The sequence below is a fragment of the Mercurialis annua genome, linkage group LG4 (genome assembly GCF_937616625.2).
Source record: "Mercurialis annua linkage group LG4, ddMerAnnu1.2, whole genome shotgun sequence".
NCBI lineage: Eukaryota > Viridiplantae > Streptophyta > Magnoliopsida > Malpighiales > Euphorbiaceae > Mercurialis > Mercurialis annua.
Window position 1 is genome coordinate 25,493,925 of NC_065573.1, and position 18,443 is coordinate 25,512,367.

Here is an 18,443-nt window from a genome sequence, read left to right on the forward strand (position 1 = left end):
GTTTATTAATGTAGATGCTTTAAAATATCTTTTATAATTTTTTTTATATAAATTCAATAAATTAATAATTCTAATAATTAATAAATTTTTGATCCACCATGTGTATTAATTATCAGAGGGTCGACTGTATATGAATTCCATCCCTCGATCATATGTGTATATATAATATTTCAATAAACAATTCACCGTATCAATATGTGGATTTAATAATGTAAAACTTAAATAAATTAGAGATAGGATATGAATCAAATTTTATTTTAAAAAATATAATCGTACATATATGTCCTTGTATAAGTTGTTTGATTTGTCGGCCAAAGGGACGAAATATTCATTTTACCTTCTATGAGCTCTCTTTATCCCTAACCGACACAATAGTATGAGAGAATAAAATGGAAATTTAAGTTGATTTTGTTCATCTTTTGGTCTACAATTCAGGCTATTGTCTAGAAATCGAATTTTTCACATCTGTCAAACTACCCGACAATCCCACTTAATTTTAATTAAATTGGCCCTACGTATAATACAAGTTATACCAAAAAGTCATAATTTGATGACCATCTGAACTTTCAATTGATTTACTCGTGATATTGCTCTTCTTTGCAAGTTTTGGCATGTAAATATTAATTTATAGTTTACAGTATAAAAAGGGTGTTGCTATTCCCCGCCCGCTTTTACTTAGCACCGCACAGGCAAAAGACATTTCTGCCCCTCTAGCAAAATTTCAAAAAAAAAGTTCTCTCAACTCATTCGAACACACTCGAACAACTACGTAAAAAGTCGAGTAAAATGACGGATAACGAGTATAATTCGTCGGGAAACGAATATCGACGTTCGGAAACAAGTTTTTCCGGCTTTTCCGAGATAAAAAATAGTTTTTTTAAATTTTTATTTAAATTTTTTAAAAGGGTACGATTGCGTTTCACGTTCTCTCCAGAGGAGGGGACGCCGGAATTCGGCGTCCTCTCCGGAGGAGAGGACGTGAAAACCAACGTCCCCTCTAGAGGAGGGGACGCCAATTTTCAGCGTCCCCTCTTTTAGAGAGGACGTTCGGCGTCCTCTCTAGAAGAGGGGACGCCGAAACCAACGTCCCCTCTAGAGGAGGGGACGCCAATTTTCGGCGTCCCCTCTTCTAGAGAGGACGTTCAGCGTCCTCTCTAGAAGAGGGGACGCCGAAAATTGGCGTCCCCTCCTCTAGAGGGGACGCCGAACGCCGGCGTCCACTCTTCTGGAGAGGACGCCGGCGTCCCCCTTTTCCGGCCGCGACCGAAATGTCGCGGCCGGAAATTAATTTTTTTTAAAAAAAAAACGTTAAAATGATTTTTTTTTTAAATAATTACAGTGATTTTTTATTGCATATTATTACGACTTTGTATTACATATTATTACGATTTATTAAACGTAAGTATTTATGTTTTGCAGGTTCATTTAGAAGATTATGGCGATTTTCATCTCGTTCGGAATCCGACATTTTCGTAAAATATGAATTTGAATAGAGTTGAATGAGTTGAGAGGATTTATGTTTTTTGTTTATGAGTTGGTTTTCTATTCAAAAAGTGAAAAAGGCAAAAATATAATGTGGCTGTGCGGTGCTAAGTAAAAAGGAGCGGTGTTTAGCAATCCATCTGATTCGCCATAATTGAAAGTTGGAACTAATTGATTAATTATTCAGATAATAATTGAGATCAACCGCTCCATACCATGATAAAGTTTTATATATATATATATATATATATATATTATAGAAAATTTAGCTAATATATTAAGCAAATTTATTTAACATCATGTTCAACCAGTTAACTAAAAGATTTATATTTGTACATTTTCTTTTTATCATAATGCAAAGTTGAGATTAGTTGATCAATTGTATTCACATAATAATTGAGATCATTAGTCTCTATGTCATACTAAAATTATATATTACATATTCATAAATAAATCATATCTATTAAATAATGAGCGAATTATTCTGAGACCCCTCACATATATATGTTATAATTCACATTATCATTCCTCATGTTTAAAAATCAAACGATATAACTTTTTATTTTTATTTCCATCAGCCGTTTAATTCTTTTGTTTATTTTGGTGTTAGTCAACTAAGTTAAAATATTTAACTAAAAGATTTAACTAAAAAATTTAAATTTAAATTAGTCCTTAAACTTATTTTTAATTATAAATAAAAATAAAAATTATAAATTTATGAAATTCAATAGCTTACTAAATTCAGTTTATTTAATTTTATTTCTCTTACTTTAAAATTTAATTTTTTTAACTTCATTTAGTTTTTAAACATAAAAGAAAATACAAAATTAATTTTTTCAGAAAAATATAATATTAGTAAATATTAAAAATTAAATCAAAGTCGTTAACTCGATTAACTTTATAATAAATCACACTTTGAACACTCTTATTTGAAAATCAAACGATATGGTTTCTCACTTTTGTTTTTGTAAGTCTATTTTTGATGTTAGTCAATGGAGTCAAAGCATCAAATTAAAATAAATCATTTTAGTCCTTAAACTTATATTTTTGATATGTCTAAATAAAAATCATATTATTATGAGATTTAGTGAGTTAACAACATCAATTTAATTCTTAAAAAAAAATTAAATTTATTTTATTTTATTTTTAAAAAAAAAAAATTAAAGGCTAACCCATTTTGTGGTCCATACACTTTACTATTTTGGTTTATCAGATCCCTCAATTTTTAAAGGCTAAATCCATTTTTTGGTCCATACACTTTACTTTTTTTTTGTAATGCCCATGACTGTGCGTTCGCAAAGCATGGTTGTGCTCACGCACAGCCTCGAAAATCCATTTTCCGGGCTGTTCCGCTATTCATGACACTCTCCAAACATATTTGACAACTTTAACAGCAATACCCATATCTTAGTTTTCCCAAATTCATCAAAACCGACCTATTTCCGACGAATACGACATACTTATAATATTTAACTCTAAAACAGCCAACATATCACAATTTCACCATCATCAATCAACCTTTCACCTTGTTACGATGCCCGAGGATGATAAAGAATTCAATTACGAGAAAATCGATACCAAAAATGCGTGATTCGAACGTCGGAAGGCGAAACCTTCGTGATCACCGTCTTCTCCTTCGTTTTCTCTCGATCCTACTTCTCCTTCTCTGATTTCTTTCCTTTTGAAATGATTCTTATATATATATTGGTTAATATGCTATTTTAGTCCCTCCTTTCTTTATTTATTACAAATTTCTCTTCTAATTAGGGGTGTGCAAAACCGAACCGAAACCGAAAAACCAAACCAACCCGAAAATTTCGGTTCGGTTCGATTTGAGATTTCAAAGAAATTTTGGTTGATTGGTTCGGTTCGGATTTGAGTTAAAAAAAATTCAGACATATGGTTCGATTCGGTTCAAATTTTTTTCTTTTCCTAAAATTTCGGTTCGGTTTTTAAAAAGGCCAAAATCCGGTTCGGTTTGGTTTGGTTTGAACTGAATGCACACCCCTACTTCTAACGTATCTTCTATTTCAACGATTATTTAATCATTTTATTTAAACTCACATGTATTATTTATATCCAATAAGTAATACGAATCCAAGAATTAATACTTTTCCGTCAAAATGTTTTTTAAACTTCAATCTATGAGAATTGACTGGTTGATTACCAATCTGGGACTTAAACTTTATTTTCATAACTTCTCTTAATATTGTTCCTTAGTCCCAATTCCACCTTTTAATTAGGGTCTATTATCAAACTTCTCATAGTAATATTCTAAAAATCGATCTACTAAAGTCTTTTCCATTTTTAATTTTCCAGAAATCTTTCCATTATCGCCACTCCAGCTAATAAAATCTTGACACGTGGTCCAATTAGATAATTTGAACTTACGGGGTATTACAGGTTGGGTCTTCAGTAGGCAGCTACAACTCAGGTTCATGATGTAATCTTAGAATCTGATGCGCTTTCAGTGATCTGGCGTCTTCATCAGCCGAAAAGTGCCATAGATAATGTCCAACTGATAGTAGATGATTGTATTGCGATGTCGAAGAATTTTAACGTAGTTTTTCAACACTTTGGAAGAGATTGCAACCAAGTCGCTCATGCACTTGCTAAGTAGTGGGTTTTTTCGGAAAATATTGTAATTTTAACGGTAAAATTTCTTTCCCAGTCAATGAGCTCGTTTTTTCTTTTTGAGTTTAATAAAATGCCCTTTTCCTCTCAAAACAAAATTGAAAAGTTCAATAATTTTTGTATTTTAGTACTTTTCTCCGATTCAAAAAGGTTTATAAATCAGATTTGATAAGCCATTCATCTTCGATAAACTTGCATAAATATGTTCTGATCGGACTAATTTATTCGGTTTGGTTTTTAAAACACTAAGTAAAACTATTCATTAAGAAAAATTTGTAAAAAACTTGTGGTAGTGAGAGGATTTGTTTTTTTAATTCTTCTTGATTTCACATTAAATAAAATTGATCCCCAGGGTGCAACATATAGATGGATGGACCAGTTTGGTGAATCAAATGATTTTAATGAAATAGAAATGGGAATCAATTAGAGATGGATGCACGCTACGCTATAGCTTATTATCAAATCAAATATGGGACCCCATCTTTGATACCTAATGACCCACTTCATTAATACAGATCAGAGGTTGAGGTTCAAACACACCATTAACTTTTCTCATTTTATTCACATTAATATTGGCTAAATCAGAATCTCACCCATCTTTTCTTTATTGCATTTAGACTGGAAATTACCATGGTCAAACATCATTTAACATAATAACAAATAAAATTAACTAAAAGTAGATAAAAATATCAGAATAAACAAAAACAGTTTGATCTTGGCAGTTAAATTTTTTAACAATTTGGTACCTCTTGGTTGCAGCAAATCAAAATAAAAAAATTCAATATATAAAAATGTTAAGTTAAATGATGTTAAATATAAAAAAATTAACAGTTTGGTATCTTTTGGTTGCAGCAAATATCTGAATGAAAAGATTAACTAAGCATAAATAAATTTACGCGGTGCATACTATAACTACGTCCACATACAAAAGAATGCATTTATTCACCAAAAATTAAGATTATAAAAAGAATGATAGAGATTTCGCTCTAATGTCAATATTTTTTAAGAAAATCTAATTGGTTTAAAAAAATTAACAAAAATAAATTAAATCTAAAAGACGCTTAAAGTAGAAATAATTTGCTTCACATTTATAAATTTTATAAATCACAAGATTTGTTTATTTATAGAGATTAAAACTTGGTCAGAAAAAAATAGTCACCCTAGTAGGATTATTTTAAACTCTAAGAATAGGAGTAAGAATCATAGTATAATTATACTTCAGATTGCTATACAAAACACCAATATAATAAGCGTTATTCAAAAGATATTAGAATAAATTTAATCTAAATAATTTAATAATCTAATTAGAATTTTACGGATAATTCTTGTAATCTCCTCCTTGATATGACTATTAAGAAAGAGAAGAACAACAATATATTGATTGAGAAGAAGATTTTCAATACATTGATAATAGCTGAAGCATCAGCTATTTATAGAACCTTACAAAAGTAACTGCTCCTAACTGAATTGGAATCTAAGACCCACGTGACCAGCCAGCTGTATCCAGCTGTGACATGAGTTTGTTGCTGATGAATCACACGAGAAGCAGCATGCTTTCTTGGAAAGCTTAATCAGCAAGCAACCTGAGCAGGAGCATGAGTATAAGCTGAATCCTAGGAGCAGAAGATAGAACCTCAGTGTATAAGCTGTAACAATGACTTATCTTGCATTTTCGATAAATTAAAATGACAATTAACTTCACCTTCTCTACTGCGTCGACCTAAGTGGGCTACTTCAACTGAGAAATTTCGAACAAATCTAAAAATATTTTATGTTTTTCAAATAATGACATAAAGATAAATCAACTAACCTACCAATCCATGTCACAATGTGAATTTGGTGGTTTGATCTTGGCAATATTATAAGTAAAATCTGACAAAAAAATAAAGTTGACCAAGACTCGGAGAGGGTTTTCTTTGTTTGAGAAAAACTAGAAAGGACTCGTTTCATCAATCTCATTCAAGTGACCAAACTTTTTTTAAGCAATACAACATCTTTCAAAATCTCCAAAACTTCACTTCTCCATAAAGTTCGTATCCTAAAATTTCTAAATTAGATAAAATGATGAGATTATCACGCATTTTAAAAACATGTCGAACACTGATAAATATCCTGACTCTTCCATCATGTATTTTAATATTGACTGAACAAACTGGTTTAGTAAGCTTACCCTCAACCTTGATCGGTTCTAAAACCAGTCGACTAGGCTGAATTGATTAGGGAACCAGTTCACCCTTCTACCAATTTTGACCTTCAACCAGTACTCTACATAACCGGCTGTAGGTCCAGTTTAAAACAAAGAAAGCTAAAGAATTTAGATCTTTGCAAAACAACAATAGAACATGTTCATGGTTCTCATATGATTCATCTTTAACAATCTTGGCTTCAACACTAAGTTCTCTATAGGTTTCGCTTTATAAATTTTTTCAACTATCAATCTTTAGATACCCTTCTTCTTGCAACCGTAATAAGAAGAGTATTTATGTTTAGAGTTCTTGTTATCATAATTTGTCTTCATCATACTTATATTGATAATGAAGGCGCCACAATCAGAAATCAAACTAGCATTCAGATAGCTTTCTTATTTGTAAGATCCGGCAGATTTAATTCCCTCAAAAGAAAGTGTGTTATGATTAAATATCAAAATTTCACAATATTGCTTATAAACATTATTCAATAAACGAAGTAACATAAGACACAAATTTTGTTCATCATATTTAATATCCAGACTCTTCAAATTTATAGTGATGACATTGAATTCTTTAAGGTGTATATTTAATATGATAGGATTGAAAAGAGGATAAAAGGTCGGAATTATTTAATTATTTTTTTGTCTTGTAATAATATCAATTTGATTGCATATGACTGTTTTTTATCTATGAAAAACAATATGTGTAAGGGTTTTCAATTATATTAATAAAAATTATGTACTGTAGTTTATGTTTTAGCACAATGAACATTCACATAGTTTTATAATTTGTATAGATGAATAAGATATATTTTATAAATATTAAAATTAGGCTTATTTTAGTCCCTGAGATCGGACCGAAAAAATTAATAAGAACTTGAGGTCGAAGTCTGTTTACATTGACCCCTGACATTGTCCAAAATGATTCATATCACACCAAAACTTTAACTCTTTCAGTTTTTCTGTCAAGTGATGGCGCGGCACGTATTGACCAAGTTTAAAAGCATTCTTAATATTTAAAATACTTATCAATTTTATATTTATAATTTTTTTTAACCATTTTCATCCTTTTCTCCATTTAAATATTGATAATTAAAAATATTTAAAGTTAAAATATTTATTAAAACAAATAAAACACAATTAAATACTTTGAACCCTAATTAAACGCTTTAAAATATTTATTAAAATAATTGAAACACAATTAAATATTTTGAAACAAAATTAAACGCTTCAAAATCTAATTAAACGCTTTAAAATTCAACTAATTAAATCTAATTCACTTACCCACCCCAAACACCCGTCGGAAACCACATCTACAATCTCCAACAAAAAAATATTCCAACTAAAAATAAATTAAAAAAATTCGCCGGAGAAGACGAACGGAACATGTTCGTCTTCTCCAGGGTGTTCTACCATGGGAAAGAACAAATGGGTGTTCTTCCATGAATAAAACAAATGGGCTGTCCCCATGGAAGAACAATCCGAGTGGTTCTTCCATGGGAAAGAACAGTCGGAGAAGACGAACAGTTTTGTCTTGTTCATCTTCTCCGGTGATTTGTTGTAGGTTTAATTAGGTTTAAATTTTAAATTTAATAAAGTTTAAATTTAATCTTAATTGGTTTGATTAAATTTTGATTTATTTAATTGGATTTTGAAGCGTTTAATTAGGATTCGAAGTATTTAACAGTATTTTAATTGTTTTATTTTAATAAATATTTTAACGTTAAGTACTTTTTAATTATTGATATTTAAATGAAGAAGAGTGTGAAAATGGTTAAAAATTATAAATATAAAATCGGTAAACATTTTAAATATTAAGGATGTTTTTGAACTTTATACATACGTGCCACGTCAACACTTGCCAGAAAAACTGAGTATACTTAATATATTTAAACTGAGTATAGCCTCAATTTTAAGAGCATCTCTAACTCTTTATTTTAAAGAACATCTTCTATAAAATAAAGAGCATCTTAAAAATAACGAGTGATATTTCTAATTTTACTCCAATACACTCTCTAATATTATTATTTTAGTTTACTATATTTTTTTAAATAAAATAAAAATAAAAATATTAAATATTAGTAATGTTAATTTAACATTCTCTAAATCCATTTGTTTATTTTATATTATTTTTTACACATAATAATAAAATATTAAATATAATAATATAATTTATTTTTATTTTTATTAATAATATATATTTTTAACTAATAGTACAATTTATTTTTATTAATAATATAAATAAAAGATATTATATTTTAAAATAAAAATAACTAACTAATTTTTTGAAATTTAAAATTTTAACTTTTAAAAAATAGAGTAGAGAGTGAAAATGGCGCTCTATATGTGGAGAGCCATTTTTACTCTCTACTTTAGATTTAAAGAGTAGAGTCCATTGGATTTTCATTTTATTGTCGAACTCTTTAAAATAAGGCTTAATTACTTAAAAAATCTCCACCTTATAATATTTTTTCGTTTATACCATGATCTAGGAAAAAGTTCATTTGTACCTTTTTTTTTATTTTTTGTTTTCAACTCTACCCTAAATCACTAAATTGAACTTTTTTTTATCTAGAAAAAGCTTAAAATAATCCTTCATTTTTTAACTTATTTGTATTTTTTCAAAAAGAAAAAATATGATATAACTCTTCTATTTAATTATTTTTAATATTTTCATCCTTTAATTAATTAAATTGTCAAAAAATAAAATTTTGGGGTACAATTGAAAACGAAAAATCAAAAAAAGGGTACAAATGAACTTTTTCCTAGGTCAGGGTATAAACGAAAAATTGTTTCAAGGTGGGGTTTTTCTAAGTAATTAGGCCTTAAAATAAAAAATTTGGCAATTATAGAGAGGTCTTTAAAGATGCTCTAAGTCTATTATATTATGACACATCATTAAAATAATAAAAATTTCTCTTATAGTATATATATTTAAAGATATATGTAAATCATAAATTTTACAAAAAATTCTTAAATATACCACGTCATTCGTATACTAAACCAATCATAATCTAACACCTCATTAAAATGATAGCAATATTATAATAATTGTGCAATTAATGAGATGTTATATTATGAGTGCCTTAATCTACGGATGACATATTAAACTCAGTCTATCTAAGATTTCTTAAATTTTACTGTATTTGCAATTTTTATACATATTTTTAATTTTGACAATTTTAAACATTTACTATAATTTTTTTATAATTTTAAATATCAAACTATTTAAACATTAACAATAATAATGTAAACATCAGAAGAATATATATTTTAATGTTTACGCGAAGATATTTTTATCAAAAAATTACACAATATTTCAAATTACAAAAATAAAATAAAAAATATTTTAATTTGTCAAATAGTTTGTGTTAAAATTATAAAACACATTAAAATTCGTTATTTATTTTACAATTTACTTCTATTATTTACATAAACCTCACGATTGTTTCATCAAAATACTAATAATTTCGTCTAAAATGAAAGGACCCACATAGAGCTAGCAATCCTTTTCTTTAAATCAACTACCATATTGCTACATGAACCATTGCTCTCTATTTCTTTATTTATTATTATTATTAATATTATTATTATTTAATTTTTATCATCACTATTCTTCTCACTTGTTGCATTTAAATACATAAATAATTCCATTCTTTCCCATACAGTTTCTCCACATCTTTTCTCCATCCTTTCCAAATCTAGCTATGGATTTCTTCTTTTTTTTCCTCTTCCTCATTACTCTAATCCCTTCTTCAACTTATGCTGATTGGCCACCTTCTCCTGGCTACTGGCCAAGCACTAAGTTCAAATCAATGAGTTTTTATGAAGGCTATAGAAATCTTTGGGGTTCTTCTCATCAAAGAGCAGACCATGATGCATTAACCATCTGGCTTGATAGTACTTCAGGTTAATTCAATTAACTTTCCGGTCCGAACCACCGGACCAAAATGGCTAACCGAAGTTAATTTAATAAATATTATATATTATTTAAACCATATTTACATTTTTCAATGTTATGATCAGTCATTTTTTTGGCCTTTTAATTTGTTATAAATGTTTATACAGGGAGCGGATTTAAATCGGTTAAGCCATTTCGATCTGGGTATTTTGGTGCCTCGATTAAGCTTCATCCTGGCTATACTGCAGGAGTTATAACAGCTTTTTATGTGAGCATAATTTTTAATTAATTAGTTAGTTAATAAATTTTAAAATTGATTAATTAATTTATTAATTAGTGAATGTTTATTAATTAATAAATTAATGGCAGCTTTCAAATAATGAAGCTCATCCTGGATATCATGATGAAGTGGACATTGAATTTCTTGGTACAACATTTGGAAAGCCATATGTGTTACAGACTAATGTTTACATTAGAGGAAGTGGAGATGGCAATATTATTGGAAGAGAAATGAAATTTCATTTATGGTTTGATCCAACCCAAGATTTTCATCATTATGCCATTCTTTTGAGTCCCAAGGAGATCATGTGAGTTTTTTTTATTATTATTACCATCAATCCAAATTTAAGTAAAAATTACTATTTTTTCTCTTTATTTTAAAAAATTCATTATTTCTTCGTGATATTTTGATATTAAAAAAATATGAAATTCCATATATAAAATCAAAATGTCAGAACAAAATAATAATTTTTGAATTATAGAGAAAATAGTAACTTTGATTTAATTTTAGAGGTGACTATAATTATTTTAATATATCTACTAATACTAGCTCAATGGTAACTTTTGTCACATCATAGTTAGAGGGTTTAGTTTAATTAGGATTTGGAAATAGGAATCAACATAATTTTGCTTGGAAATTTCCTCTTTGGCACTTAGCAATTTATAGCTTTATACGAATATGTTTAGATTATTAGTACTAACAACTCTATTAGCCATTTAATAATTAACCTGAAAAGTGAAACATAATGAGTGACAAGATCATAGAGAAAGGGACTAAAGGCATTATATATTTTATTCCTTCTCTAAAATTGAGGCTATAAAAGTTAATTAGTAGCACAAAAAGTAGTCTAATTATAGTAATTAAAAGATATGAAAGTTAAGTAGCATAAATAAAACATTGAAAATAAACTAAGGTTTATTAGCTAAATAGACAATGAAATTAGAAAATTCAATGTCCAATTGAAAATTATTTTTTGGTAGGTGAAATGTCTAATATTGTATATTATATCCTTTTTTTTCAGATTCCTTGTTGATGATGTGCCCATAAGAAGGTACCCTAGGAAAAGTGATGCAACATTTCCATTAAGGCCAATGTGGGTTTATGGTTCAATTTGGGATGCTTCATCTTGGGCTACCGAAGATGGAAAATACAAAGCAGATTATAGATACCAACCATTTATTGCAAAATATAAGAATTTCAAAGCTGGCGGTTGCTCGGCTTATTCTCCGGCATGGTGCCGCCCCGTCTCCGCCTCGCCGTTCCGCTCCGGTGGTCTTACAAGGCAGCAATATAGGGCAATGAGATGGGTTCAAACTCACCACATGATTTATAACTATTGCTTCGACCACAAGAGAGACCATTCCAAAACACCTGAATGCTGGCATTAAAATAGAATTACTTGTTTTGTGATTTTATTTTTTCTATTTTTGGTCTTTTAATGTTCTTTCATTTATATTTAAAAAAATAGGTGTCTTGAGATGGGTTTTACTTTGCAACATAATGTTGAGAAAAAAAAGTATAAGCGTCCAAGGCACCTAATTGAAAATTTGGAATTTTTTCATGGTTTAATTTTCAATTTTAGCCCTTTTTCTTTAATATTGTACATTAAATAGCTACAGAAACATAAAGAGATGGAGAAAGGTTGAGAAATAAATGAGAAAAGAGGATTAAATTGAAGGAGAGGGATGGGGCCATGAAAAGGATTATTGAGTGTGTGCATTTGTGTTTTCACTATCATTTCAATGATTTCATATCTTAATAAAGCAAAAGTTCTTTTGTTGTTGTTTCGTTATTGGTGCTTTTTTTATTTATATCTTTATTTTTATATAAAATTTCTAAAATAGGAAGTATCTTAAAAATCAAATCAATGGCCGAACCAGATGCTTAACCAGCTAGTATGTTAAATTATATTTTTTTAGCCATTTTTGAAGTTAAAAAATGATTTTTATCGCTATATGTTTGGATATTGATCAGGCTCGTCAAAAATTGATCAAATTGATTGGAGTCGAATTTCTAATTTTCTTTTCTTTTTTATATGGATCAACTACTAATTTTTAAAAATGAATTATAACTCAAATGTCATAAACGCTAGCTGCTGGACAGTAAACTGCTAAGTCGTGGGTTCAATTATTTCCACAAACGCTTTTTTCTCTCCAATTATATTAAAAAACAAAACTACTAATCTTCTGTTTAACCAACCAAGCCTTCAAAACAATTTTCCTAAAACGGTGACCTTTATGATAGAGCATTTTGTTTCATGATAAATTGAAGTCAAGTTTTTGATGCAATAGTGAAATTATCTAATCTTGACTTGAAAGACAACTTCAATCACTATATAAAAGCACGGATGGGGGGACAAGCAAATTTACCAAACAGTCCTTTTAAATTTATATTAATAAAAGGTTTTTTGGTCATTACAAATTACTAATTGAATTAGTAATTATTAAAGATAGAATATTATTAGGATAAGGAAATAGTGAATTTAATTTGAATAGGTAACTATTAAATAATTAATTGATATACTAAATTTTCTTATTATTTCCTAAAATTGCGGGTTAAAAAAACTTTCAGAGTGTTTAATTGATCCGGAAAGCTCTATAGGTGTATATACTTAAAGCAACACAAGCTTTTAGGCAAATTTATTTTTTACATCTATCTCTATATATTAATTATATAGTATCTCATAAAATAATTACTCACTTAGTAGTATTAAAGTTAGAAAGCAATTGGAATATAGAGTTTAAAATGAGGTAAACTACCATGCTACTATACTGAATAAGCAATTAGAATACGTGAACTGTTGTACCGCCGTAAAGTATTATACCACACTAAATAAAGTGAACTATTATTTTTACAGTTTTTTTTCTTTAAATAATAATTTAGGTTTATTACTTTGCATTATTTTATATAAAATTAAATATTAATTAATTCATATGAAATTTTAAATGTACCAAAAACTTGAATATTAAAATTAGAGTAATAATTATTAAAGTTAGAGTACTAATAATTAAATTAAAATATGATATTTATGGTTAATAAAAGTTCTAAATAATTTAATATTAATTAAATAAAAAATTATTATAATTAATTTTATTTACATAAATTGACGAGTCACATTACGAGTCACGTGCGTAGCACGTAATGCGAAACTAGTTATTATAAATGTACGTAACCTTTTTGTACTATTAGTCTATTACATGTATCCACCCACCGGCTGAATCAGAATCATAAATCGAGTGCGGCATTATTCAATAAAAATAAAATAGAATATATATAAATAGATTAGATAAAAATCTGTCCTAATAAATGATTTAAATGGCAATATACTTCCTTAACTTGTAAATAATGAATAATTAATATATAAATTAATTTTATGGATAAATCAGTATATGAATTTGGTGATTATGGACAATTTGTCCCTTCAAAATGTAAGTTAATTGTCTGCTCAATTAGCAATTTGCTCTTAACTTATAAGTTAATTTGTCAAAATGAGCTAATTGTCCATAATTACAAGATTCATATATTGATTTGTCAATAAAATTAATTTATATATTAACTGTTTATTACTTACAAGTTTGGGGACAAATTACTATTTAAATGACTAAAAAAACTTTAAATTTTATAACAGTCAGTAATGTACAAAAATAAAAAATACATTACAAGTATTCGTGAGACCATGGCTAAATATATCAATTTTTATTTCTTCAGAATTAGAATCCGTTAAATCAAGATTAAAGTATAATTAAAAAAGTCATATGATAATAACTAACAATATAATCTTTTCAATTATAATCTATCAAAAATTTGAAAAACAATAAAAAAATAAAAAAATAATCGAAAATGAGAAGTTTCAAGCCGTAAGTCTCGCTAAAATTTTCATCTTAGGTCATAAACGATGAATAACGTGCCGTTGTGTGCGAGAGTCTAAATTATAAAACATTTCCGATTCAATCCTTCAAGCCGGTAGATCCATTGAAATTTAGTATTTCCAATCATTTTTGTCAATGAAATTTTTAGAAATTAGATAAATAACTCTTTAAAATCTTGGATCTATAAGAAATTGACTTTAAAATTCGGACAATTACTAAATATTTTTAAGAGATAAAAAAATACAAACTATAAAATAAACATGAACTCATAAAAATTTATTCAAGAAAATGATAAAATTTATATAGAGAACTATATAGCGGAGAGATTTTATTGAAATAAAGATTAAAGTTATAAATGATTTTGTATCTATGGGCGGAGAGGAGGTGGTTTCCAATCGAAGCCGAATAATCACCTTCTTTCACCTTTTAAATGATAAAAATGATTTTTTTTTTGAAAAAAAAAAGAGTAAAATTTTAGAGAGAAGAAGAATTGTTCTTCCACTGCACTTGTTGGATTATCAATTTTATTTGTTTGGACTATTATATCAATCATATCCCTCTCAGTATAGCATTATTGTCATTTGGAATATTAATAACAATAAATTTTAACATTTTAATTTTATAGTGATTTATTTAATTGTTCAAAACGTAACAAAATAAATCTTATTCTTTCTTTTTCTTTTTTGCATTTTATAGTTCATTTTTTATTTTCGGACTTTTTTTGCATGGGTGACTGCCGAAATTTTTCTATCTCACATATTTTATGTTATATCAATCGTCGTAATGTCACGCCAGATATATATACATATAGGCGTATTAAATCCTAACATTTTAAGATGTTACAAACAAAATTTCAACTTTTTTCGTTTTTGTTCTATGTAGCCTAAATTCGGTTTCTACCATTTCTTAATTGTTATGTAATAAAATAATTTATTAGGACAATTAAAAAAAGAAGTTATAATATAAATAAAAGATAATTAATTGAAAGATAATAAAAAACTATAATTATAATCAATTTAATTATTTTTAGACTACATAGTGAAAAAGTGCAAAATTGAAAACGTTATGATTCAATTTGCCAATACATGTATATGATGTGACACTCTAGTCTGTCACGTATATAAAAAACGGTTGGAAAACAGATTTGGGCTACAAAATACAAAAACGGAAATAATTGGGGTTTATTTTGTAACATTTTAAACTATGAAATATAATTGCTAAAAAAATGAAACGTCATAATTTGTTTTGTCAATACCCTTTATTATATTATTCATAGAGGTTCGTGAATCTCGCAAATTAAACCTAAATAAATCTCTTACATATTTAAAATAATAATTTATTTCTTATTATACATTGATTATTTATAGTTTTATACTTCTAAATTTAGGTGTACATCAAATGAATTGGTCGTCGATTCTATTATAGTGGGAAAAAATGCATGTATTTGATAAAAAAAATCATAATTACTTTTATTTTTTTTATTTAAATCAAGTCGAGCTTGAGTTCGTATAGTTCGAATGCCATCCGAGATCGCGTTCGAACTTTAAACTCATTTGAGCTTAATATCGATTTTGTATAACACATCCGAATCGGAATTCGAGTTTGATATATAATTCGAGTATGGCTCGATCAATTTACACATGCAATTGAGACAATATCGTCTTAGACCCTAAAAATGGAAAAGAAACTGATTTCCATTAATAGAGAGCATTCGACAATCTTCATGGATGAAAGGGGACGGTAGCCCTAGTGTAGGGCGTCGATCCTTAACGCTCACCGGCAGGGGTGGGGGGCACCCTCGCCCCTCATTTCATTGTACCCTTAATTTTCTCTGTCACTATCATTTTAATTTATGGATAAAAATTGATTATTTATGGCTGGACACAAATCAAGAAAATTTTCTCTCGACATATTACCTTGTTTAATTCCATTTTCTGAAAGGTACAATAAAACAAAAATTGAATATTTATGAAGGAACAGCTGAATCAGAAAAGATCAGTTATATGTATTCATGTGGTGACTGATTTTAATGTCTCTTGATAATTTTCTGATGTTTAATGGTAGTATGTAAGTAGCTTTTTACATCAATGGCAGCAGCAAAATCTCATAAAAATTTAAATTGGCATGGCTTTTCAGACAATCATTCATATCTCTGCTTCCTAATTTGACTTGATTGTAAGGTAAAAGGAATAATATCCCATGTTGGGCGCAGAAAAATCATGGATTAATTACTATGTGTTTTGCAATTTTAACCTAATTTTTATTTTTACTTTAAAACTGAAAATTAAAAAATTTATCTATCGATGTTGATATAAATGTTGAAATTCATTTTACTATGTCTTTAGATTTTGTTTCAGAACCCCACATCAACATCGGTTGATAACATTTTCAATCTGGTTCAATATTATAAAAATATAAAAAAAAAGTTGTATTTCAAAATATTAAAATTGAAAAAATAAAATATAATATAGTTCATGTTTTATGTGTATTTAAGTCATTCTGATATGTATAATCAATTTAAAATGACAAATTGAATAAGTATGCATTTGATGAAAATATTTATTAATGGAAGGCATCATATAATCAATTCAAAATGACTAATTTATAATTAAATTGAAACTATTTTTTATAAGGTCAAACTAAATAAAGTTTGGTTTTTAAATTATTTGATATGGTTCGATCTTTATAAAACCTTATAATAAGAGTAATAGAAAGGCCATATAGCTGTAAAAGCACATGTATTGATGGACAAATGGTCTATGATCGTACATTATGCAGCTTTTCTTTGGAATTTTGAATGTTAAATTTGGTCTGTATTGTTTTCCTTTTCCTTTTCATACTATCTCATGAAAAAAATTTAAATAAGCTCTATCTATATCATATTTAATTACATATAAAGTTGATTAAGGGCTCACTTGATTGGAGTTTAGTTCATTAAGGAAGTCTAATTTTTTGAAAAATAATATTTTTTGCTCACTTAATTCATTTTTGTCATTCTACTTTTCGGAAAGTTAAGGGGTTGACTTCCCTTTAACTAGAGAAATGACTTCCCTAATAAAATTTAGGTAAGTTCTACTTCCCAATTTAAATTAATTAAAAAATTATTATATTCCTACATTTAATTAGCCAATTTAGTTATTGAGTAGTGTAATATTGTCTTTTAATTTTAATTAATTAAAAATAAAATGCAACTTTCCGGGAAGTTATTAAATGAACCAAGTAATGAAAATATCAATTTCCTCACATTAACTTCCTCTGTAATTAACTTCGCGGGAAGTATATTTCTCGAGAATTGTATATTTTGAATCAAGTGAGGTGTGTATTTGATTAAAATCAGATCGAGTTAAATTGATTTTTTTAATCAAATTGAACTGAAATTTCAAAAAAGAAAAAAACTTCAAACCAAGTTAATAGGTTCGGTTGCTTTTTTTGTTTGATTTTCAATTATATACTAAAATTGAACTACCTTTCTAAGTCCAGATCGATTTGAAAATTTAATTTTTAATGTCAATATGAATAAACTAAATTTATTAATTTGATTTGGTTCGCTCATTTGAGTTAATAACTTGCAACAAAATTGAATCGATTAATCTAATTAAATATTATTATTACTTTTTAAATATAAAAATTTTCAATAAGCCATCATTAAAAACATTTACAATTGTTGAAAATTTGGAATGAGTTTCTGTTGGCCTGATTATGAAATGTTAGAATAAGGACAGATACAATAATATCTGCAGCCTAATGAATTTAAAAATCAAATTATATAATAAAACCTTTTTTGACTTCCGTAATATTGTGACAATTATAATTTACAGTTTAATCTTTTTTATTTAATAATTAAATGATACGATTTTTTTTTTATTTGTGTCCATTATATATATTTTAATGTTTTATCAGATATAAATATTTCTTTTATCGTGTTATATATCCAGTAGAACTCACTAGTATACTGATGCTAACTAACAGAAAATTGTTCATCCGTCATCTGATTGGACTAAACCGTAGCAGAAATTGATCTGATGTCGACTCTTCTAGTCAAGTAATGCAATGAATTAATGCATCTGTTGTTTCTTTACAATTCCATTG

General features: G+C 27.6%; 1 protein-coding gene across 1 annotated transcript; it reads left to right on the top strand.

The window, feature by feature from the left end:
- The first annotated feature begins 9,937 nt into the window (after positions 1-9,937).
- Positions 9,938-12,277, top strand: LOC126676270 (probable xyloglucan endotransglucosylase/hydrolase protein 32). The gene is made up of 4 exons (XM_050370435.2): positions 9,938-10,213; positions 10,373-10,473; positions 10,575-10,792; positions 11,507-12,277. Exons 1-4 carry the CDS (start codon positions 10,012-10,014, stop codon positions 11,871-11,873), a joined length of 888 nt encoding a protein of 295 aa, XP_050226392.1. The 5' UTR covers positions 9,938-10,011; the 3' UTR covers positions 11,874-12,277.
- Positions 12,278-18,443: the final 6,166 nt, after the last annotated feature.